This window comes from Aethalodelphis obliquidens, unplaced genomic scaffold (genome assembly GCF_003676395.1).
Source record: "Aethalodelphis obliquidens isolate GAN/ISIS:26980383/991018 unplaced genomic scaffold, ASM367639v1 scaffold11, whole genome shotgun sequence".
Classification (NCBI taxonomy): Eukaryota; Metazoa; Chordata; class Mammalia; order Artiodactyla; family Delphinidae; genus Aethalodelphis; species Aethalodelphis obliquidens.
Genome location: NW_020837955.1, coordinates 11,769,414 through 11,795,403, shown reverse-complemented (window position 1 = coordinate 11,795,403; position 25,990 = coordinate 11,769,414). Strand labels below are relative to the sequence as shown.

The 25,990-nt window shown below is 38.3% G+C and overlaps 1 protein-coding gene across 11 annotated transcripts in view; it reads left to right on the top strand.

Annotated features, from left to right (window-relative positions):
- IDE (insulin degrading enzyme) overlaps positions 1-25,990 on the top strand; it is a 113,190-nt gene that overhangs the window by 23,560 nt on the left and 63,640 nt on the right. For 5 of the 11 annotated variants that reach the window (XR_003433826.1, XM_027112045.1, XM_027112050.1 and 2 more), the window contains exons 2-5: positions 1,774-1,876; positions 14,348-14,532; positions 15,884-16,091; positions 19,111-19,280. Coding sequence is in view for 10 of the 11 variants with exons in the window: in XM_027112045.1 (XP_026967846.1) it covers positions 1,774-1,876; positions 14,348-14,532; positions 15,884-16,091; positions 19,111-19,280 (666 nt within the window). In the remaining variant the exon portion in view is untranslated. Of the gene's footprint in view, positions 1-1,773; positions 1,877-2,686; positions 2,866-5,388; positions 5,414-14,347; positions 14,533-15,883; positions 16,092-19,110; positions 19,281-25,990 lie in introns of those variants that run through there. The other 6 variants (XM_027112052.1, XM_027112048.1, XM_027112047.1 and 3 more) reach the window with 3 other exon arrangements.

Below are 25,990 nucleotides of genomic sequence, written 5' to 3'. Positions count from 1 at the left end.
AAAAAAAAAAAAAAAAAAAAAATTGTCTCAGGACACACCTGAGAAGGTTTAGATAATTATTATGTTAATTGGACTGTTATTTCTTCTGAGCCTTCTTAGTCTAGTACCTGTTTGATATGGATAGCTACTTCTCAGTGTCTAAGTGGTACTATTTCCAGGATGACTTTTTTTTAATTATTATTTTATTTTATTTAATTTATTTTTGGCTGTGTTGGGTCTTCATTGCTACGTGTGGCCTTTTCTTTAGTTGCGGCGAGCAGGGGGCTACTCTTCCTCGCGGTGCGCGGGCTTCTCATTACGGTGGCTTCTCTTGTTGTGGAGCACGGGCTCAGTAGTTGTGGCTCGCAGGCTCTAGAGAGCAGGCTCAGTAGTTGTGGAGCACGGGCTTAGTTGCTCCCGCAGCATATGGGATCTTCCCGGACCAGGGCTCAAACCTGTATCCCCTGCATTGGCAGGTGGATTCTTAACCACTGTGCCACCAGTGAAGTCCCTCCAGGATGATTTTTGATGGATGATCTTTACAGCCTTGAGTAATTCATTTATCTCCCTCCTCTTTTATTTTACTATGTTTTATATTTTCAAAAACTCTTGTTTTAAAAAACTTTTAGGGCTTCCCTGGTGGCGCAGTGGTTGGGAGTCCGCCTGCCGATGCAGGGGACGCGGGTTCGTGCCCCGGTCCGGGAAGATCCCACATGCTGCGGAGCGGCTGGGCCCATGAGCCATGGCCGGTGAGCCTGCGCATCCGGAGCCTGTGCTCCGCAACGGGAGAGGCCACAACAGTGAGAGGCCCGCGTACCACAAAAAAAAAAAAAAAAAAAAACTTTTAATCGAAATATATCATGTGTTCAGCTTGGTGAATTTTCACAAACTGACCATACCTCTGTGAACATAACCTGTATAACCAGCACATGGTCAGCATCTCAGAAGCCCCCCTCATGTTTTCTTCTGTTCACTACCCACTACCCCCAAGGGTAACCACCATCCTGACATAAAGCATAGCTTGATTTTACTTATTCTTGCACTTTATTTAAATGGGAGAAAAACCACTTACTCTAGCATCTAACTTCTTTCACTCAACCTTACATTAATGAGATTCATCCCTATTTTTGTTCTTTGTTCTAGATTATTCATTTTCATTGTCGTATACTATTCCATTGTGCGAATATATCACAGTGTATTTACCTTTTTATTGCTCATGGACATTTGGTCTTTTCTAGTTTTGGCTATTATGAATAGTATTGCTATGAACATATAAATGCATTTATATGGGGTATATAGCTAATACATGAACTGTTAGGTCATATGTATATACTGCCAGTTTTTGAAAATAGTTGTGCCAGTTTGCATCCCCATCGGCAGTGTATGAGAGTTTGGGTTGTCCTCTGACTTCTCTATCACTGGTGTTTTTTAGTCTTTTCATTTTAACCATTCTGGTTGGTATGTAGTGGTATCTCAGAAAACCTCCTGTGGCAAAACTCAGCTGTGAATTTGGGGCATCTTGGGGCTTTAATCTGTCAAACCAAGCTCATGCACCCACCAGAGCCTCGTTTGTTTCTCTTCCGTTAGTAGAGTCCTTCTTCTTGGGTCAAGTATGGTCTTTAATCTGCACCCAGAATTGGCAGATACCTCCAGAGAAGAGAATAGGTGATGATCACTCACTCACCGCAGAGGGCTCTCCCCTCTGGAATTCCAGTGTATCCACTCCTCATTGCTTCCACAACTCTCCAACATCTATGAACATGTGATTTTTAAATTTTTTGTGGCTTTTTCTAGTTATTGAAGCTGAATCAGGTTGCCACGACCTATTATATCCTACGCAGAAGTGGAAGTTGTCAGTAGATTCTTGGGATTTTCTATGTGCCCAGCGATGTCACCTGTGAGTAATGTTAGTTTTTTTCCCCCTTCCTTTCTCATCTTTTTTTTTTTTCTTGCATTATCAGACTGGTCATAATTACCAGCACAGTGTTTAATAGAAGAGGTGATAGTGACATCTTTTTTGTAGGGATGGAGAATGAATGCATTATTTTATCATTGTGTATGACAATTGCTGTGGTTTTTGTAGTTTTTTTCTAGCTGAAGGAATTCTATTTCTAGTTTGCTGACATTTTCTTAAAGACATGAATGGTTATTGAATTTAAATAACTTTTTCTGCACGTACCAAGATGATTATATGACTTTCTCTTTCTTTCCCCTATTCCTATGGCTTAATGTATGCTTCTGAAAAATCACATATAATCTTACCATGTCTACTGTAATATTATTTTCATATTCCCTTTCATCCATGAGACAGTTCTGTACAGAGAGACAATTCTCTCTTTAAACCTGCTGTACATTTAAACATACCATACATTTTCCTTTTTATTTTTTATTAGCGAAGTAGATAATATAGTTCTCAGCCCAGGGACTACTTTGGCAGATTAGAAATATTCTTCCGGGCTCCTACCACTACCTCTCTCTATTTTATATAGGGAGGAATGAGTGAAAAACTGAAAAATCTCCTTAGAGCATGATTTTGACCTTTTTTAATTTTTATTTCCTTGTTTTTATTATTTGGGATTGTAAGGGAGGAGAATGGGGTCAGGGAAGGGCTGAGGGGGTGATAACGGGGAGTTGGGGAAGAAAGCCATATGTGATTTCCTTAAGCATGACTTTCTGCTCCTCCCCTTCCCACGCTTCCTCATTATAGTCCCAGCTTTGCCACAAATCAATTGTGTGAATACCTTGGACAAGTCACTTAATCACTGAGCTTTTGTTTCCTCATCTGGGATTGAGGAGAATGGCCATGAACAGCTGCTGTGACCTGCCACTAACGGAGAATGGAAAGATTCAATAAGCAGTTTATAAAGCATATGACACTTTTAAAATGCGAGTGATTTTTTTAAAAATATCTTTATTGGAATATAATTGCTTTACAATGTTTTGTTAGTTTCTGCTGTACAGCAAAGTGAATCAGCTATACGTATACACATATCCCCATATCCCCTCCATGAGTGGTTGTTAGGATTAGTTTTCTACAGTGGCATCTATCTCAACATTTTCTAACAGCCTGAAAGTTACCTGTGGAAGAAGGATGCTTGTGAAACACCCTCGGCCCCAAAACTACAACTGTAAGAAACCTGTAGTTAACTGTGGCAAGAGGTATAAAATGGAGGTTTTGTTAATTTGTTTAAACCTTCATAAAGTCTCTATAAATTGTTCATAGCTAAGCTTGTCACTTTTGGAATGAACAACCATTGATATGTATGTACTAAAGCTAAAACAAAATTTGCAAAAGCTCTTTTCTCTAAAATGATATTGCTGTAGGATTCCTTTAAATTAAAATAACCCTTGTTCATTTAAGCGTTTGTTTTTGCATTGTAAACTCCTTTCCAGAGGGCACAGAGTTAGCACAGCTGTCATGCTGCCTGAAACAAAGGCAGAGCATCACATCGTGGGAAAGTAAGACTTAATTGACAGGATTTTAGTTTATACCCACCTTTATGGTCTATCTGGCGCATGAAGTGAGATACACTGGTCCTGTAAGTGAAGAGCCATGGGGTAGATCAGGGGACCGGGTACCAGTCCAAGGCCTGTTAGGACCCGGGCCGCACAGCAGGAGGTGAGCAGCGGGCCAGCAAACAAAGCTTCATCTGCCGCTCCCCATCGCTCCCCATTGCTCGAATTACCGCCTGAACCATTCCCACCCCCACAACCCCCACCCCCGTCTGTAGAAAATTGTTTTCCACGAAACTGGTCCCTGGTGCCAAAAAGGTTGGGGACCGCTGGGGTAGATGGTTCCCTGAGATATGTCATTTTTTAGGTCAAGTAACATGAATAGTATTGGGGAATATGTGGTCTTATAGTGAGGCATCCGAGGGCTCATATCACCACTGCCTTGCTATTCTGTTTTACTCACCTCTGCCTTGTACAGGGAAGAAAGGGTGTTTGTGGAGTGGTTCTGATTTGAGGCATTTTCTCTCTGGGTACCTCCTCCACATTCAGGAGTGCCATGGGTAAGCTTCACTTCCGCCTATGGTTTTGGTAGTAGATGGATGGATTCCACAGAAGGGAGGTTTTGATTTATAATTTGACTATTAGCCCAGTCATTTGCCTGTTCAGGTTTATAGGTCATCCATTTAGAAATTAGAAATGGATCAGGTCTAACTTTAAATATGTCTTGGACTATGGGGATGGGTAGGGAGCAAACAGCAGAGTAAACTTGCTCAATCTTCTATTAAATCAGCTGTGAAACACTTAGAGACGTGAGAAAAAAGACTGTAGAGGGTCATCTGAATAAAAGATTATTTGCGTAAAAGTTTTTCTCTTGATACAGGAATTTATAATTGATCTATTTGGGAATTTGTTTTTGCAGACCTGCAATTTAGGCCTAGATAAAAGTCCATGATCTTTCAGTGGAAGTTCTGGTTGTAGTTCTGTTAACATCGAGCTCTTGTTTTTCCGCTGAATGCCTCACATTTTTTTCTTCATCACCATTCTTTTGCTCAGATCTCCCCTTCCTTTTATTTGGCATGCTTCTACTCACCTACTCTCTTTCCTGTCTCCCCTCCTGGACTGAGTTAGATGCCCCTTTTATTACTCCCATAGTTCCCTGGGGATAACTTTGTCACCACACTTAAAAAATAATGTCTTGTTTTCATCTCTTGTCATAAGTCTGGGTTCCTTCAGAGCAAGGGCTCTGGTGTATTCATCTTTGTAGCCAACATGTGTGGTGTGGTGTCTGGACCTTAACTGTTTGTTTGGATATCAGGGTGCTTAGGTGGACAGGACTGGGAGTTAAGAGCTAAATCCTAATTGTAACTTTTTGCTGTATAATCTTGGCCAAGTGCTCTTCAGTTTTCTTATAAGTAAGATGAGGGGACTAGCTCACCTGCAGATTCTGGCTTAGGAGGTCTCTAGTGGTTTCTGATGTTTTGCATTTTTAACAAGCTTACAAGAAGAGCTAGTGCTGCCAGTTCAAGAGCTACAAAGGACTAGATAACATCTAATGGCTTTTCCAGCTTTTACCTTCTGTGATTTTAGTCACTGTTTTAAATTATGAACAAAATTACAAGATATGCTGTAATTGCTAAACATCTCTTCAGTTTATCAGAATGTGAAACACTGACAATTCTGTGCCTTATTTTGAAGTTGTATGATAATGTCCCTGTATTACTTCCAAGATTTTGACTTCGACAGGTTAAAAATATGTCCAGAAAAGCATTTGAGTTAGCACTAGCTTGTCATCTAAAAGTCACTACTTGCTTGCTTGCTCTTTGGTGCATATTGGAGAACATTTGCAATAAATAAAATGCTAATGAGGGAGCTGAGATGGGTAGACATGTGATCTCATTAGTATGAATTCAGACAGGCAAGCTGTTGAGAAATTCATCATCATCAGAGGGGTTCCTGATCATTTCCTTCAGTTCTCCAGAAGGTGAGAATCAAATTGTCATATGACATATTGATAGATATGCTGTAGGTAAAGGCAGACTCTACCTATTGAATATGGATTGCTGGGGATGGGTCTTGTTTGAAAACGTCTCTACTGTTTCTTTTAGCTTTTACTTCCTCAGGAAGTCACGATATTTGATTTGGGAGCATTGCCAGCTTAGAAATTTATAGCTGCCCTTGATCTGGTGTACAGATGTCTAAAAGTAGTTGGGTTAATTTTTATGTTTGATTCATAGAAAAAAAAAATCCATCTCTTTACTCTTAACCACACCAGGAATATTAAACAGACATAGCTTCAGTGTCCACATGAGTTATATACATGCCTGTGATGGACTGTGATCATTTTTTTTCCTCTAAGCAAATGAAAATCTGGACAAGGGAAATTAAACCCTGAAAAACGTACAGAATGTAGCATATAGTTGAGGGTGGTTATCTTAATTATAATGAAATTTTCACCTCCCACAGAATAAGACAGTTTGTCCCACCAAAGTGAGCTGTATTTCATTTCCTGACTATTGTTGTGGATTGAACAGAAGTTTTAGAGCTTGCTTCATCATCATCATCATCATCATTGCATTTTAATCATTTGTAACCCTTGGTTCCCCTAGATCAAACTAGCTGGGACAAACAGTAGAGGGAGTTGGGTATAAGCAATGGCAATGGAACCAAAATAAATAGCCTTTGGTTTTTGCTCCCACTTAGTGGAATCCATCACAAGAATTCCAACCTTCTCCCTCCCTCCTGGTAGAGCCTTACAGGAGGGAGCTTAGGCATCCTCTGTGGTACACATGGAGCTTTTTTTACTGTTGCCTTTAAAAAAATATATATATATTATTTATTTAGTTTTTGTCTGTGTTGGGTCTTCGTTGCTGCGCGCGGGCTTTCTCTAGTTCCGGCGAGCAGGGGTTACTCTTCATTGTGGTGCATGGGCTTCTCATTGCGGTGGCTTCTCGTTGCAGAGCACGGGCTCTAGGCGCGCGGGCTTCGGTAGCTGTGGCACGTGGGCTTAGCAGTTGTGGCTCGCGGGCTCTAGAGCACAGGCTCAGTAGTTGTGGCGCGTGGACTTAGTTGCTCCAAGGCATGTGGGATCTTCCTGGACTAGGGCTCAAACCCGTGTCCCCTGTATTGGGAGGCGGATTGTTAACCACTGTGCCACCAGGGAAGGCCCTAATGTTGCCTTTTAATGCTGTCATTCTTGCTGGGGGTCTTAATGGCGGCTACCTAGTGGCTTATTTAATCTTAATCTTGCTGTTAGGTTGGAACTCATTTTTAAAATAGTAATGTATGTTGAACCCAAATTAAAGCTTTTGAAGCCAGCTGTGTATCAAAGGCATTTGCTGCAGTCCAAACAGGTTGTCTTTTGGGAAATACCTTAACCAGGATTATTATTGTTGTGACCTTCTTTGGAGGCTTAGGCAGACCATTTTTATTACCCTGAGAATTTTTTTTTTTTTTTTTTGTGGTACGCGGGCCTCTCACTGCTGTGGCCTCTCCCGTCGTGGAGCACAGGCTCCGGAGGCGCAGTATCAGCGGCCATGGCTCACGGGCCCAGCCGCTCCGCGGCATGTGGGATCTTCCCGGACCAGGGCACGAACCCGTGTCCCCTGCATCGGCAGGCGGACTCTCAACCACTGCGCCACCAGGGAAGCCCCCTGAGAATTTTTTTTTTAACAACAGAGCACAATTTAAAGACTTTCCACTTAGACATTTTAATTTGTCTTTGATATTGAACTTAAGTAGCTTATAGCTAATGAAATAGAAAGGAGTTCTTAATAATAATAATGCCTTTTCACTTTCAAATTGCTTTTGAATTGTCCATGGTAGCCTTATAGCTCCAAAATGTTAGTATTATATTTTATGCTTTATTTTTAAAGAAATTAGTTTTTACTATAAAGAGGGCAAGATTATTAATACTATAAAGTACTATGTGTTTTTTAAAAAAATAAGTATTACACATTTAGTATGACCTATAGTGTTGATATCCAGAATTCCAAATACTCTCCTCAAAAGAAGATCTAGGGGACATATTTTTTTATAATTTTTATTTTATATTGGAGTATAGTTGATTTACAATGTTGTGTTAGTTTCAGGTATACAGCAAAGTGATTCAGTTATACATATACATATATCTATTCTTTTTCAGATTCTTTTCCCGTATAGGTTATTACAAAACACTGAGTATAGGTCCCTGTGCTATACAGTAGGTTAGGGGACATTCTTAATAAGAGTGAACCTCTTTAGTTAATCAGTTGTTACCCAGAAGACTAATTACAGATGATTTCATAGAGAAAGATATTCTGATAGAAGCAAACTGGATTTTTCCCTCTCTTAGTCTCCAGAGACTTTTTTATTTAAACATAGGCACATTCCAGTACCAATTTTTATAATTAATTAATTAATTGTTGGCTGCGTTGGGTCTTCGTTGCTGTGTGCGGACTTTCTTTTGTTGCAGCGAGCAGGGGCTACTCTTCGTTGCGGTGTGCGGTCTTCTCATTGCAGTGTCTTCTCTTGTTGCGGAGCATGGGCTCTAGGCACGTAGGCTCAGTAGTTGTGGCTTGTGGGCTCCAGGGTGCAGGCTCAGTAGTTGTGGCGCATGGGCTTAGTTGCTCCTTGGCATGTGGGATCTTCCCGGACCAGGGCGCGAACTCGTGTCCCCTGCATTGGCAGGCTGATTCTTAACCACTGCGCCACCAGGGAAGTCCCAATCTCCAGAGATTTTAACACAGAAAAATAAAAATTTTATCTGATTTACCATTAAATCTGGATTTACCATGAAATCTGGATGTCTGTCAGTCTTTAAAGAGCAGTTAGATCCACTTCTTTTATGTTCCAGGTAAAAAGCAGATGTGTTAGCACAGGCTTATTTTTTTCTCTGTAGTTTCGGATAAGTTTTTGGCTTTACCCGATTAGTATGTTGACCTACTAATAATAGCAGGTTCAGTTTTTGTCTCTTAAGCCGTCCCCAACATAGACAAAAATAGCATTCGCTCTTAGTCTCAAAAACATACATACTGCAGATCTGGAAAATCCCTTCACTGCAGTCATACCAACTTACGGGTGCAGTGAAGGGATGGGTCCCTTCCCATCAGCGTAACTCCAGCCTTCCTAGAGAAGAAAGGAGAGGACTATCAGAGGAAGTGAAGTCCTTTGTAAGAGAAATTATCAAGGATCTCTGTTAAGATCATTGGACTGTTCCTACTCAGACATTTAACTCTTCACCAGATTACAAAAGTTTCTTGGGGTCCTTCCAACTTTTTGTTTGTTTGTTTTTATGTGTTTGCTTTTGCTGCCTTCATAGGACAACCCAGGTCTCTTATTTTTATTAGGACTTCACAGGATTTTTCCTCAATGGTGTTGTTTCCTAGGTTTTGAGCATGTGAATATCAGACCCATCAGTTCCAGATCTGCCTTATCTCTGAATATCATAAGTTTGAGCAGTGTTTTGGCTCACCCAATGATAATACTTTCACAACTTCTCACCTCCCTTACTCTAGTAGATACCTCTGAAATATGTGGGAAAGCAGTTATTGATCATTGAAAACTCTTCTAGGTCAGCACACTGACCAATTCATGGCCCAACCAGTCCTGCTGCAAATCCCCATCGATGTGTTCTCCTAGGTACAAATATGGCTCCACAGAAACAATATTGTTATCATTCTATGAAAGAATGATGCTTAAGAGGGAGGAGAGGAATGATTATATGCTATAGATAGGCTATAAAAAGTTTCCTGTAGAGTCTGGATCAAAATGGTGGAGTAGGAAGATCCTGAGCTCACCTCCTCCCCTGGACACACCAAATCTACAACTACATATAGACAACTATCTCTGAGAATGACCTGAGGACTAGCAAAACAGATTTTCAGATTGGTTATATATGAACCTTATGGTAACCACAAACAAAAACCTATAACAGATACACAAAAAATAAAGAGAAAGGAATACAAACATAACACTAAAGAAAGTCATCAGAGCACAGGGGAAGGAACAAGAGAATAAGAAAGGAACAGAGAAGGGCTTCCCTGGTGGCACAGTGGTTGAGAGTCCGCCTGCCGATGCAGGGGATACAGGTTCATGCCCCGGTCCGGGAAGATCCCACATGCCGTGGAGCGGCTGGGCCCATGAGCCATGGCCGCTGAGCCTGCGCATCCGGAGCCTGTGCTCCACAGTGGGAGAGGCCACAACAGTGAGAGGCCCGCGTACCACAAAAAAAAAGAAAGGAACAGAGAAGAATTGTAAAAACAACCATAAAACAATTAACAAAATAGCAATAGGTATATCCCTGTAAGTAATTAAATGTAAGTGAACTAAATGCTCCAATCAAAAGACATAGGGTGGCTGAATGGATTCAAAAAAGACCCATTTATATGCTGCCTGTAAGAGACTCACTTCAGATTTAAAGATACACACAGACTGAAAGTGAAGGGATGGAAAAAGGTATTTTATGCAAATAGAAGTGAAAGGAAAGCTGGGTTAGCAATATTTACATCAGACAAAATAGACTTTGAAACAAAGACTGTCATGGAAGACACAAAAACGCATTACATAATGATAAAGGGATCAATCCAACAAGAAGATAATAACACTTGTAAATGTGCACCCAACTCAGGAGCACCTAAATACATAAACCAAATATTAATAGATGTAAAGTGAAATATTGACAGTAATACAATAATAGTAGGGGACTTTAAAGTCTCACTTACATCAATGGATAGATCATTCAGAGAGAAAATCAGTAAGGAAACATTGGCCTTAAATGACACATTATATCAAGTAGACTCAATAGATATCTACAGAACATTTCACCCCAAACTAGCAGAATATACCTTCTTTTCCAGTGCACATGGAACATTCTCCCAGATAGATCACATCTGAGCCACAAAACAGGTCAGAAAATTTAAGAACACTGAAATTATATTAAATAAGCATCTTTTTGGACCACAATGGTATGAAAATAGAAATCAGTTACAAGAGAAATGGAAAAAACACAAACACATGGAGGCTAAACAACATGATGCTAAGCAACCAGTGGGCCCATGAAGAAAGCAAAGAGGAAATCACAAAATACCTTGAGACAAATGAAAATGGAAATACAATGTTCCAAAATCAGTGGAACACAGCAAAAGCAGTTTCAAAAAAAAAAGAAAAAGCAGTTTCAAGAAAGAAGTTTATAGCGATCCAGGCCTACCTCAGGAAACAAAAATCTCAAATAAATAATCTAACCTTACACCTAAAGAAACTAGAAGAAGAAGAACAAATAGAGCCCAAAGTTAGTAGAAGGAAGGAAATAAAAAATATCAGAGCAGAAATAAATGAAATAGAGATTAAAGAACAATAGAAAATACAATGAAACTAAAAGCTGATTCTTTGAAGAGATAAACAAAATTGATAAACCTTTAGCCAAACTCATAAAGAGAGGACCCAAGTAAATAAAAACAAATTAAAGAGAAGTTACAACTGATACCACAGAAATGCAAAGGATCATAAGAGTCTGTGATAAACAATTACTTGCCAAAAAATTGGACAACCTAGAAGAAGTGGATAAATTCCTAGAAACATACAATCTTCTGAGACTGAATCATGAAGAAACAAAATCTGAACAGACAGATAACTAGTAATGAAATTGAATCAGTAATCAAAAAGTTCCAAACAAAAGGCCAGAACCACACAGCTTCACAGGTGAACTCTACCAAACATTTAAAAAAGACTTAATATCAATCTGTCTTTCTCAAACTATTCTAAAAAGTTAAAGAGGAAAAGGAACACTTCAAAAATCATTCTACAAGGGCAGTGTTACCCTGATACCAAAACCAGATACAGACACTATAAAAAAAAAAAAAGAAAATCACATGACAGTGTTGCTGATGAACAAAGATGCAAAAATCCTCAGGAAAATATTGGGAAACCAAATTCAACAATACATTAAAAGGGTCATATACCACAATGAAGTGGGATTTGTTCCAGCAATTCAAGGATGGTTCCACATCTGCAAATCAATCAACATGAAACATCATATTAAGAAAACGAAGGATAAAAATCATATGATCATCCCAACAGATGCAGAAATACCATTTGACAAAATTCAACATCGATTTATGAAAAGAACTGTCAGGGGCTTCCCTGGTGGTGCAGTGATTGAGAGTCCGCCTGCCAATGCAGGGGACGTGGCTTCGTGCCCCGGTCTGGGAGGATCCCGCATGCCGCAGAGCGGCTGGGCCCGTGGGCCGTGGCCACTGAGCCTGCATGTCTGGAGCCTGTGCTCCGCAACGGGAGAGGCCACAGCAGTGAGAGGCCCGCGTACAGCAAAAAAAAAAGAAAAAGAAAAAGAAAAAACTGTCAACAAAGTGAGTATAGAAGAAATATAACCTCAACATAATAAAGGACGTATATGACAGACTCACAACTAACATAATACCAATGGTGAAAAGCTGAACGCTATTCCTCTAAGATCAGGAACAGGACAAGAATGCCCACCCTCACCACTTTTATTCAACATAGTAATGGATTACTATTTTCAGATGACATGCTACTGTATATAGAAAACCTTAAAGACTCCTCCAAAATAACTGTTAGAACTAATAAATGAATTCAGTGAAACTGTCGGATTCAAAATCAGTATACAGAAATCTGTTGTGTTTCTGTATAGTAATAACAGACTTTCAGAAGGAGAAATGAAGGAAATAATCCCATTTACATTTGCATCAAAAAGAATAAAATACCTAGGGATAAATTTAATCAAGGAGATGAAAGACCTGAACTCTGAAAACTATAAGACATTGATGAAAGAAATTGAAGATGACACAAATAAATGGAAAGATTATATTATGTTTATGGATAGGAGAATTAATATTGGTAAAATGTACACATTACCCAAAGCAATCTACAGATTCAGTGCAATCCCTATGAAAATACTAATGACATTTTTCACAGAACGGAACAAATAATCCTAAAATTCATATGGAACTGCAAAAGGCCCTTAATAACCAAAGTAGTCTTAAGAAAGAAAAACAAAGTTGGAGTTATCATGCTTCCTGATTTCAAACTATACTAGAAAGCTATAGTAATCAAAACTATATGGCACAAAAACAGATGCATAGATCAATGGGACAGAATAGAGAGCCTAGAAATAAACCCACTCACATGTGGGTCAATTAATTTACAACAGAGGAGCCAAGACCATACATTGGGGAAAAGATATTCTCATCAGCAAGTGATGCTGGGAAAACTGAATCACTTTCCTATACCATATACAAAAATAAACTCAAAATGGATGAAAGACTTAAATGTAAGGCCTGAAACCATAAAACTCCTAGAAGAAAACATAGGCAGTATGCTTTTTGACATCGTTCTTAGCAATATTTTTTTGGATGTATCTCCTCAGGCAAAAATAAACAAATGGGACTACATCAAACTAAAAAGCTGTTGCACAGCTAAGGAAACCATCAACAAAATGAAAAGACAATCTACTGAATGGTAGAAGATATTTGCAAATGATATATTTGATAAAGGGTTAATATCCAAAATATATAGAGAACTCACACAACTCAATATCAAAAACAATCTGATTTAAAAAATGGACATTTAAAAAATGAATATACATTTATCCATGGAAGACATACACGTGGCCAGCAGACACATGAACAGATGCTCAACATCACTACATCAGGGAAATGCAAATCAAAACCACCCCACACCTGTCAGAATGGCGGTTATCAAAAAGACAACAATTAAGAACCATTGTTACTTTAAATTTAAAAAAAAAAACGAATGTGACCATGATTTTTTCTGTATTGAAAGCTTGAATTATTCATTTTATATTTGGATCTTTCTGAATCTTTTCTTAGTGTAACTTTTGGAATATGAATTTATAATTGAATATTGAGATGTGAAGCCGTGAAATCAGAAATATTAACAAATCAATGTAAGCAAGAAGTGCCAATTGCCAATTATCACAAGACAGGTACAAAGAAATGTGAAAAAAAATGACAACAAATTAAGTGTTGACAAGGACATGGAGAAAAGGGAACCCTTGTGCATTATTGGTGGACTTCATGCAATGCACCAATTGTATGAAGTTTCCTCAAAAAATTAAAAATAGGACTACCATACAATCCAGCAGTTCCACTTCTGGGTATTTATCCAGAAAGTATGAGAACACTAATTTGAAAAATACAGGCAGACCTTTGTTCATTGCAGCATTATTTATAGTAGCCAAGATATGGATGAATGGCGAATAGCAAGATTTCATTATTTCTCATGGCTGAGTAATATTCCAGTGTGTGTGTGTCTGTGTGTATATGTGTGTGTCTGTGTGTGTCTGTGTGTGTGTCTGTGTACCATACCTCACACACACACACACATATACATACACAGGAATATTACTCAGCCATGAAAATAATGAAATCTTGCCATTTGGAACAGCACAGATGGACCTAGAGGGGTATTATGCTAAGTGAAATAAGTCAGACAGAGAAAGACAAATATCATTTGATTTCACTTATATGTGGAATCTAAAAAACGAAATAAGTGAACAAACAAAACAGAAACAGACTCATAGATACAGAGGAAAAATTGTTGGTTGCTAGAGGGGAGGATGGGGGGGGGTTGGGCAAAATAGGTGAAGGTGATTAAGAGGTATAAATTTCCAGTTATAAAATAAATAAGTCAATGGGGATGTAGGGAATATAGTCAATAATATTTTAAGAACTTTGTATGGTGACAGATGGTTACTAGACTTATTGTGGTGATCAGTTTGTGATGAATCACTGTGCTGTACACCTGAAACTAATATTGTATGTCAGTTGTACTTGATTGTACACAGTTTTTAATCTGATGATATATTATATGGTTTTGCTTGTTACTCTTTGTTCATTAAAAGAAAACAGCACAATCCAACAATTAATAATTTATTTCTTTTCAGTTTCCAAAAAAAGACTTACAGCAAAATGAATAATCCAGCTATCAAGAGAGTAGGAAATCATATCATCAAATCTCCTGAAGACAAGCGAGAATACCGTGGACTAGAGCTGGCCAATGGGATCAAAGTACTTCTCATCAGTGATCCCACAACAGATAAATCATCAGCAGCACTTGATGTACACATAGGTACAGTTTAAAATTATGAATTAAGCTTCGTTCAGTTTCATTGACCTAATGTTGACAATTATTAGAACTCTCCATATTTGTGCAAATGGAGACCTGGTAGTTACCAGTTCGATGTACCTTACTTTGTACAGTAGTCCTGTACAGCTGTTGGTAATCTACAGTTGTCTAAGTGAAATCGCCTTACATTTACCAAAAGTATCTTGTTAGGTTCCCAGCTAAGGTGACCTAGCAGCAAGGAAATTCATTCCCATCCTTTAAAACAGTGACAGTTCTAATGCCTTTACTTTATAAACTTTTGATATACTAGGGAATACCATATTTCCTAAATTCTTGTGTGCACATTTCTTCCACATTTAATGCTGCTTTAATCAAGTTATTTCTTATTTATATGTACATTTAGTTTCTTTTTTTCCTCTCTGAAAAGCTTTTATTTAATTCAATGGCATTTTAGAATTGGGAAAATAAGATAATAACCATCATAAGTTGAACAAATAATTATTGCCAAGCACAGCCCAATGTGCTTTGCAAATTATTGTCTAATTTGTAGTTGCACAACTCTCTAAGTAAGGTATGTATACAAAAAGTGACTGAGGGCTTCACTGGTGGTGCAGTGGTTAAGAATCTGCCTGCCAATGCAGAGGACAGGGGTTTGAGACCTGGTCCGGGAAGATCACACATGATGCGGAGCAACAAAGCCCGTGCGCCACAACTACTGAGCCTGCACTCTAGAGCCCACGAGCCACAACTACTGAAGCCCGCGTGCCTAGAGCCCGTGCTCCGCAACAAGATAAGCCACCGCAATGAGAAGCCTGCACACCACAATGAAGAGTAGCCCCCACTCACCGCAACTAGAGAAAGCCTGCGCCCAGCAACAAAGACCCAGTGCAGCCAAAAATAAATAAAATAAATAAATAAACAAAATTTTTTTTTAAAAAGTGACTGAAGCAAAATATTTTGCTCGAAGTTTTACAGCTAGTAGAGCTGCTAAGCCCCAAACTTATGCTCTTAGCACTATGCTATATTGTCTCCTGCAATAAAATATAAGAGCTAGAAAGTTTCTAACTCTTTAAAACAGTGAATTCAATTCTTCCTCCTAGTGTGATGTGTGAGGAAGCTAATGTCCAGAGGAGTTAAGTATCTGCCCAAGGCCACCAACTAACTGATGTCAAAAGCTGGGGCTTGAATCTAAACTGCACCATTTAGAGTAGCCTATGCTTAACTTTCTCTGACTGTGGTTGGAGTTATCATGCTAACAGAAGTTCCAAATCATCTGTGATTCATCTGTACTCCATAGCTTTCAACATATAAAAAAATGATTTATTATATATGTATATTTTCTCTTCTCTTTCAGGTTCCTTGTCAGATCCTGCAAATATTGCTGGCTTAAGTCATTTTTGTGAACATATGCTATTTTTAGGAACAAAGAAATACCCTAAAGAAAATGAATACAGCCAGTTTCTCAGTGAGCATGCAGGAAGTTCAAATGCCTTTACTAGTGGAGAGCATACCAATTACTATTTTGATGTTTCTCATGAACACCTAGAAGGTGCCCTAGACAGGTAATGCTGAAAATACCCTATGAATTATCCACCTGTGTTCACTTATCATGTTAATAATAATAATTAATATTTTTACAAAGATGTCTTCACAGCTTTGTAGCTTAACAAAAGATATTTTAACCAGTATTTTCCCCCTCTGGATTTTATAAAAAAGAAAATAATGAATGATGTCGTATATTTACTTTGTGGTAGAGGAAAAATAATGGCATGACTTTAAACCAGACTTTAAGCCTACAAAATATTTTATTGACTTATAAAATTCTCACCAGGCCTTCCCATTCTAACTGGTATTACATATGAAGCATGTGATGAAGAATAAACTGTAATGATGTCATGGATCTCCTTTCAACCATCTCCTGTTCCAGAATGCTAGAACTTAAATATTCTGTTCTCCTTTAGTTCCTCAATCCTCAAGGATACTTAGTGGATACAGAATGTTTTGACCTGCTGTTTCAGCCCTGGGGACGTTTTGTGAAAGTATTTTCTGGAGCAAGCTCCATTAGGCTATTTTAATTTCTTGGTCAATTTTCTATACAGCTAACAGTATATAATTTTTTATATACTGTGATTTGATTCATTGTTCAAAGTGTAATTTTTCCTGTGGTGAATTTTTACAGTTTTCTGTGTTACCAAGAAGGTGTAATTCTGCAGCCTTTTGATGGGTCTATAATGAAGTTTGACTTCACAGTTTTAGTAATTCTCAGCTTTAATTGCTAACTTATATTAATAGTCATTTTTTTTCAAACCTAACAGTTTGAATTTATTCTGTAGCACAAAGAACATTAACAGAACAAGGGCATGGGTTCAGGATACAGGACTGGGTCAGAGTAGCCTGTTTCTTATTTCTTCTAGCTTATGTTTCAGTCTTCAGGCAGCAGCTTTGAGGTGTAATCATCTTTTGTATGTATTCCCAGAAGACTTCCATTAATGAGTTCCCTGGGATCATACACTGAATTTAATTTCCTGCTTTACAAATGCTTCAGCAGATGTTCATATAATAGATCTCTGTTTGATGGAGGATGTCTGTTACTTGGATCAGAGTAAAAAAACCACTTATATAGAGCATCTTTCAAAAATATTGATTATACTGTGTCAGAATCATGACCCTTTATGTGGACTTGTCCAGCTATGGTATGTAGCTATTAGGCACTTTTCCCAGCCTGAATTGAGGTAGGTAAAAGTGGTTATATGTCTAGAATTATCTGTTTCCATATATCTTTGATTACAGGCTCCGGATAGATGGAGTTTCCCTTTGGATTGGTATGCGTAAAGTACTTAGCACGGGACTGTATTCACTATGTGCTTAAAATAATATCAAGTAATGGTAACAGTCTTTTTGACGGCTGGACGATGAGGTGCAGTTGCTGAGATGTTTATAAACCCAGGAGTCTCTTAGGCCCACTGAGTAGTAGTCGCATTCAGACAGAGCCTCTTCTCTTGGCTTCATCTGAATTCTGGACGTTGTTTTTTATAAGATGGGGTCTAAAGTTTCTTAAGAAGACTTATTACTATATGAAATCATGATTTAAATTGCAACCTGATATAGGAGAGTTAATTTATTAGCTAAAGGAATCTGAGTTCAGCTTTGGTACTACTATTAAAGAATAGCCTCAAGAAAAGCATATTGGTTACTTATGTTAAAGGTACATGCCATGTTATTTGTTGAACCGCTGCTTATTAAATTTTTAAAATTCTCTTAATATTTCATAAAAGCCCCTAATTATGTCTTAGTCAAACTACTGTGTCATAGGTTTTTCACTCCATTATTTTTTCCACTAATTAAAGTTTGTTTCCTTTTCTTTATAAGAAGGAAAAATATTCAGATAGAACCTTTTAAAAATGGGTCACTTAGTCTGTCCTAAAATGCCTGAGTCTTAGTGAAATTGCACTTAAAACTGTAAATTTAAGATTTATTGCCTAAGAACCATCACCTGCCTTTTCCTTTCTTGGAGAATTAGGCATATACAACAGGGATTTTCATAGACATGCCGAATTGTAAATCTTAAATACATTGCTTCTGTCTCATAAGTCTGCCCTGACTTTTTGTTGTTGTTGTATTGTGGTTTATAATAAGAAATATATATTTGGTCTTTGTCCCTGGTCCTGGCCCTTAGCTCCTAAAACCCTTGGAATTTCCTAAGTGATGAGAGCCAAAGGTTGCTTTTTGTTATTTTAATGAAGTGACTTTGGGGCAGTCCCTTGATAATCTGAGGTTGGGGGCTGGTTGCCAGGGGAGCCAGCCCTGTGATTAAGGGTTGGAACTTTCAGTCCAGGGGCTGGAGATTGACTTCAGTCACCAGTGATCAGTGATTTACCCAATCCTGACGAGGTTTGGAGAACTTACAGGTTGGTGAACACATGGAGATTTGGGGAGGGTGGCCTGCCTAGAGGGCATGGAAGCTCCATACCCTTCCCACATACCTTGCCTTATGCATCTCTTTCATCTGGCTGTTCCTGAATCATATCCTTTTATAATAAATCCAGTAATTTAGTAAGTAAAACATTTCTCTGAATTCTGTAAGCTGATCTAGCAAATTAATCGAACCCAAGGAGGAGGTCGTGGGAACCTCTGATCTACAGCCAGTTGGTCAGAAGCCCAGGTGACAACCTGGACTTGCAATTGGTGTTTGAAGTTGGGGGCAGTCTTGTAGGACCTGTGAGATCTGATGATACTAGTATTAAGTTGAATTTTAGGCCACCCAGCTGGTGTCGGAGAATTGCTTGGTGGTGTGGTAACAACACATGGGAATTGTCAGAATCAGAGGTGTTAATCTTTTTATATTTTCACTAATTATATAACATATCTGGTGTAGAGTTCTCTGAATTTACATATGTATGATACTATATTTTTTGTTACTTAGAACTTATATTCCTTTCTTCTAAGTAGCAATGGTAGTTTTTTCTTATTCTGTAGAACTCATATTTCCTATCTAAGTTTCAAACATTTTTTTAAACATATTTTTAAAAGGCCACTTAAAATAACAGCTTTCAAATTGTTAATTATGTTTCTTACCCTTAGGTTTGCACAGTTTTTCCTGTGCCCCTTGTTTGATGAGAGTTGCAAAGACAGAGAGGTAAATGCAGTTGATTCAGAACATGAGAAGAATGTGATGAACGATGCTTGGAGACTCTTTCAGTTGGAAAAAGCTACAGGGAATCCCAAACACCCCTTCAGCAAATTTGGAACAGGTTTGTCAGCTGCGGCTCTAATGCATCCATTCTCCTTGACCTCATTTAAACCATGGCCCCTTTGCCCAGTATTGTATTTTACAGTTCAGGATAGAAGATTGCAGAACTCCTTGTTCCCACCTACCCTGTTGTTCATAAACTCAGAGTCTGGAGCTGATAAATGGTTGTTATATCATTGTTACTACTTGGTATTTCTTAAACCATACCCCTACACATATGTTATCTGGCAGGTCCCTATGTAGGCACCTACATGTGATTCGTGACCTAAGAAGAGGTTAAAACTTAGGTATGTGAGCTTCATGGAGAAGGTGATAGTTTATTGAGAAGAAGAGTGACCAAATATGAAGCAAGTTTGTTGGATAACAAGGTGATAGAATTGAATTTAGATTTTAGAAATAGTAAGAATGAAGTGGTAATAATCCCTTTAACAGATGAGTACCATTTTGGCCAGTAGTTCAAAAAGAAGGATGTCAACAGGAGTTGGGCCCTTGGCATTGGATATTTTTTTAAATTGAGGTGTAGTTGATGTACAATATTATGTAATTTTCAGGTGTACAACAGAGTGATTCTGGCATTGGACTTTGTACTAATACGTGGAATGATATTCTCAAAATTGTAGTAACAGGGACCTAAGCAGTTATTTAGCCCTCTAGAGGTCACTCTGGCCATCCCATACAAATAGGGGTCTGACTGTTTAAGGAACAGAGCAGTTAGAGCTGTGAATAGATATTTTTTAAAAATACTTATTTGGCTGCGTCGGGTCTTAGTTGTAGCACATGGGATCTTTTAGTTGTGGCATGTGGGATCTTTGGTTGCGGCATGCAGGATCTTTTAGTTGCAGCATGCAAACTCTTAGTTGCGGCATGTGGGATCTAGTTCACTGACCAGGGATTGAACCTGGGCCCCCTGCATTGGGAGCTTGGAGTCTTAGCCACTGGACCACCAGGGAAGTCCCTGTGAGTAGATATTAACCAGCATTTCAAAGGGAGGAGATAATAGATCTCTTTATTCTGAGTAAATAGAATGCTCACTTCAAGGCTTGTTGAACCCCCCTGCTCCCATCACCTCCACCTCTACTATCTACAGGTAGATAGATGCATAGCGTCTGCTCCGGGCATGACTATAGAAGACACACAAGGTCCCTGCTCTCAAAGTGCTACAACATCCTGGTAGGAGATTAGAGGTGGGAGTAACAGGGAGTAGAATAAAATAAATATAGAGATTCTTGATTTTACAATTGTACCCTTTATCTTTATTCAGTTTTTCATTAAAAAGTACATTTAATTTAAATATTTAAATGATACAAAAGTATTTTTTTTTAAAAAACAAAAAGTTGCCCTTTTCTTCATCTACTCTTGCCATTACCACTTCACCAGATGTAATCATTGTTAAAGGTTGCTGTGGGGGCTTACCTGGTGGCGCAGTGGTTGAGAGTCCACCTGCTGATGCAGGGGACGCAGGTTCGTGTCCCAGTCCAGGAAGATCCCACATGCCGTGGATCGGCTAGGCCCCGTGAGCCATGGCCGCTGAGCCTGCGCGTCCAGAGCCTGTGCTCTGCGACGGGAGAGACCACAACAGTAAGAGGCCCGCGTACCACAAAAAAAAAAAAAAAAAAGGTTGCTGTGATTTTAAAATACTGCTTTGGGGATTATGAAATAGAATAAAAATAATAGATTGTTTAGTGTACTTAAAATTTATGCTTATTACATAAGTTAATTTGGGGAACTTTTAAAAAAAGACTATAAAGACAGCTTTCTTTCAGTTTGGATACCATTCTAATGCATCTAGCAGCAGCCAGGGAATTAGCATAGCTTTATAGAAATAGGAGTTTTTAAAAATTGTAATTAGAAGCAGTGATACTGTATTCTTTAGACTTATAATATTTGGCACCCTGTGACAGCATCACTGCTAAGGTGGATATTGTGGTCTCTAAAATGTCTATGTAATGATTAATTATCTGGAAAGTGGCTTTCGTAGAGGACATCAGCATACATGGTATATCAAGAGGGACTGAGTTTTAAAAACCAAATTTCAAATTACTACATCCAAATGAGTGTTGTCCTTTAAATGGTCCCTTTGGCAGGTTAGATACCTCCACCAACAGTGCTGCTATTGTGCAGAACGTGTTAGAGCTCCTCTTTGGGAGTTGCCTTCTTTTAAATAGTCTCACTGGTGATAAATCACAATCAGCATAATCAGGAAGCAGCCACAGATCTTCCAGAAATAAATCCAGTGAATAAGGTGAGCAGTATTACCTCTGGTCACAAACAAGAAACAATCTTAAAATGTCCTAGAAGAAGGTTTCGGGAGTGATGGGCAAAGAAAAACATTGAATGAGGTCAGTTACGTAGAGGTGGAGTTTAAGAGCATATTTCTTTTTTAACCGCTGACAAGGCTAGGCAGTTAGCAAAATATGAGGTAATATAAACAGCTAAGAGGTGAGTTAGCCAGACTCAGTACAAAAGTACAGAAAATGTGATATAAGTAATGCAAATACCAAGTTACCTACTGAGTTTAGAAATATAAACTAACATTGAAGTTTTTGGAGTAGAGGTTCTGTCGATTGTTAAGGTCACAGACAAGTTTGAAAGTATGATGAAAGCTGTATACCCTTACCTTAGAAATTACACACGTATAAAATTTTGCAAAAGTTATTCTTGCAGAAGAATCCTTGTCAGAAATTCATACTTAATTTACTTCTATTATTTTTTAGTAACTTCAGATGTTTCTGTGAATGTGGGCCATTTTGTCCATCAAGGGATTATGATTTATTATTTTAACATTAATATTTAAAATATTATTTTAATAATATTATTATTTACTATCAGGAAAAGCTGGGTATTTTTAAATGAACAAAAACCAAGCATTGTGTTCTGTATTTTTAAGAAAACCTTACAATAAAATGTTAGTCCTTGACAGTACTTTTTCTTTATATAACCCACAGTAAGAAGCATATTTTACTCAGAGCACATGTATGCATGTTTGTGTAAGCAACTGAAACAAAAGTTTTACCAAACAATATCTTTCTTATATTTTCAGATGTAGTCTGGTACCCTCTGTTATATTCTGTTTCTTTTAAAAAAAATTCTGGTCTGCCAATACATTAAATTTATTTCAGCACAATCGAGTGGGTCCCAACCTACAGTTTAAGTAATTCAGAGTGATAGGCAGTCATTTCATAGGCAGTGATAGACCCAGGAAAAGCATTTGATAAAACTCCTTCATGAACAAAACAATAAAAAAGCACTCATTCATGAACAAAACAACAAAAAACTCTCAAGTTGATAACAACCTATGCCAGACATCATGATTAATTCTGACGTTTCAAAGGGATTTCTGTTGAAAGGCAAAAACAAAACAAGAATACCCTCTAATCAATTTTTTGTTCAGTTGTGCCGTAGGTACTAGTCATTACAGGAAGTTAAGGGAAAAAAACGTGATAAGTAAGAGGTTGAAAGGAAGGAAAAGGAAATTTTCCTTATTTCCATATGATTGCATAAAAAATTCAAGAACTCTTCAGATCAGTCATTAAAAATAAGATTATTCACCAGCGTTGCCAAAAGAAGAGAAACACTAACATTGCATTCTTGTATCAATAGTAATCAATTAGAGAAATGCTACAGGAAAGATTATTTCATTTACAGTATAAAAATATCTATAAGGTATTTAGAAACAACTCTAACAGAAGAGCAAGAAATATATAATGGATATAAAAGAATGCCTGGGTAGGGCTTCCCTGGTGGTGCAGTGGTTAAGAATCTGCCTGCCAATGCAGGGCACACAGGTTCGAGCCCTCGTCCAGGAGCATCCCACATGCCATGGAGCAACTAAGCCCATGTGCCACAACTACTGAGCCTGCATTCTAGAGCCCGTGAGCCACAGCTACTGAGCCCACGTGCCACAACAACTGAAGCCTGCATGCCTAGAGCCCGTGCTCCACAACAAGAGAAGCCACTGCAATGAGAAGCCCACGCACCACAACAAAGAGTAGCCCCCGCTCGCCACAACTAGAGAAAAGCCCACACACAGCAACAAAGACCCAATGCAGCCAAAAATAAATAAATAATATAAATTTAAAAAAAAAAAAGCTTGAGTAAACAGGAAGATAAACCATGTCCGTGAATGGGTAAACTCAACATTACACAGTTATTTCACCCCTAATTTGTCTAAATTCAGTGTAGTACCATTTGAAGGCCCTAGAAGTTTTTATTTTATAATCTTATAATCTGATTATAAAATTAATAAGAAAGAGTAAGGGGCCAAGAAGAGCTAAGGTAATTTTGAAGAACAACAAAGAAGGCACTACTTCTACCAGATATCAAAATTTTAGTTGTTACAGTAGTGGAACTGGTGCAAGGATACCTGAAGATAACAGTAGAATAGATTATAGACCCTAGAAGCATATCCACAAGTGTATGGAAACTTGACATAAGACAGAGGTACATTACAAATGAGTAGGTAAAGGATGGACCTTTCAATAACTGGTGTAGTGGCAATTATCTATGTAGAAATAAATAAAATTAGATCTCATCTCACACCATGCACAAAAATAAATTCCAGGTTGACTGGACCTAATTATAGAAAGAAAACTTTATACAACTTTTAGAAGAAAATATACGAGAATTTTTAAAAATCTTAAGATAGGAAAAGCGTTCTCAAGCACACACAGCACAAACCATATTTTTAGAGGTAAAGAAGAGCCATAGATTTAAAGATAAAGTTGACTTCATTAAAACTTAACATTTCTGTTCAATAGAAACACAAAAACAAAAGACAAGCACATACCCAGTGAAGATATTTGCAAAGCATATAGCAGATATGAACTTCTTTAAGTAAATAAGTAAAAGATAAAACAGCTCACTAGAGAAATAGGCAAAGGCTGTTTTGAGTCATTTACTTTGTTTGAAAGTCATTTTTGTAGATATTATGTGCTAAATCTGTCTCCACACACATGTCTTCATTAACTCCATGTGTGATCCTCCTAGCCTCAGACTTCAGCCAGGAATCCCACCTCCCACTAGCATATTCCTACGTGATGTAAAGTTTTGTCCTCTGAAGGTGGGCTGTGCTGAGGTTGCATCTTTGCTGTACCACTGAATGGCTGAGAGAGACTCTGGGCCAGTTTCTTAGCTTCTGTAAGCCTCAGTTTCCTCCCATGTCAGGTTGGTGTGAGGATTAAAAGAGGTTGTGCATGTGAAGTGGTTAGCAAAAAGTCTGGCCATAGAGGTGCTCAGTAAATGATAGTAGCCTCCGTAATAACAATATAATAGAGGATCAGTAGCTGTGAAAGACAGCAAAACTTTGAAAAGGTCTTTGCCATGAAGTCGTGAGAGGCAGCCAGGGCTGCTTGAAGAGTCAGTGGGTTTGATGAACTGACTGTTGGGCAGTGTTATTAGAGAAGTGTTGTTCTCCTGTTCTGTTTTTAGGGTGAACCAGTGGTTGGTGACCGCATTCCCTTTGCCCCTTCATTTATCACTCACATATGCCTTTAGTTTTAGGTCCATAGTTCCTGATAAATTATATGTCTTTTCTCTGCCCTGTTGCCTTTAAAAGATTTTTTTCTCTGCATCTCCATGGAATAAAAGCAGAAGCACTTGAATTTTTAAAAGTAGTTTGGAACAGGAAAGGGAAAGCTTAGTTCTGGTTATTCATTAGTGATCTGTTTCTCTAATCATAACCCCACAGACACTGTGGGAGCAACTGGGTTTAGTCAGCTGAGAAGGAAATAAAAGAAGGAAGTCAGGATGTGGGTGAGGGAAACAAAACAGGCGCACTCCTTGATAGAATGAAAGGCAAAGTGGGAGAGTGCCTGGAAATAGAGGGTGGAGCTGTATTTAGATATGGGTGATGTTTTTCTTTCTTAATTGTCATGTGACGGCTATGTTTTGTAGCACGTACCACAGGATCATAAGAATCTGAATAGGGTGTCATAAGTGCGCTCAGATTCTCTCTCTTTCTCTCTCAGTTGACAAGTAATTTTTTAAAGGTCCTCTACATGTAAAGTGCATTAGAAAATGCAAAAGTATAATCAATGTCTTTGCACTGAAGATGTTTCTGGTTTAGTCGGAGAGGCGAGTCAAACCCAGGATTTCACTGGACTATAATCTCAGATTTGATTTTCCAGGATCATAATCTCTTCTGTCTTTTTTCCTCCTTGCTAATTTTTACTGAGTGCTGTACTAAGCACTTTGCCTGGATTATTTAACTCAGTTCTCACAATATCCCCACTAGGTACGTGCTCTTATTATTTCTGTCTTATAGATGAGTGAACTAAGGCTTCAGAGAAGGTAATTAAATTGCTTAGGGTCATTCAGCTTTTTGAATGCTGGAGCCAGGTCTGGTGCTTTTAACTACTGTTCTACCTGCTTTAGGTTTGCCTAGAATTAAATACTCCAGGATCTCAGAGGAGATGCAAATTGAATTTTTCTGAAGGTTGGGTAGGATTTTCTTAAGTAGAGGAAGAGCCACTCAAGAAGGAAAGGAACAATATTTATTGTATGAGTATTAAGTGCCACACACTGGGTAGGTGTTTTACCTAATATGATTTCACTTAACTTTAACCGTGATACTGAAATTTTCATCATCCCATTTGACAGATGCCAAAACTAATACTGACAGAATAATTAGACCAAAGTTTCATAGCCTTGTGGGGAATACAGGGAGGAGGGAGAGAGGGAGGGTGGTAGCAGAAGTGTCTGTGTAGGTTATGG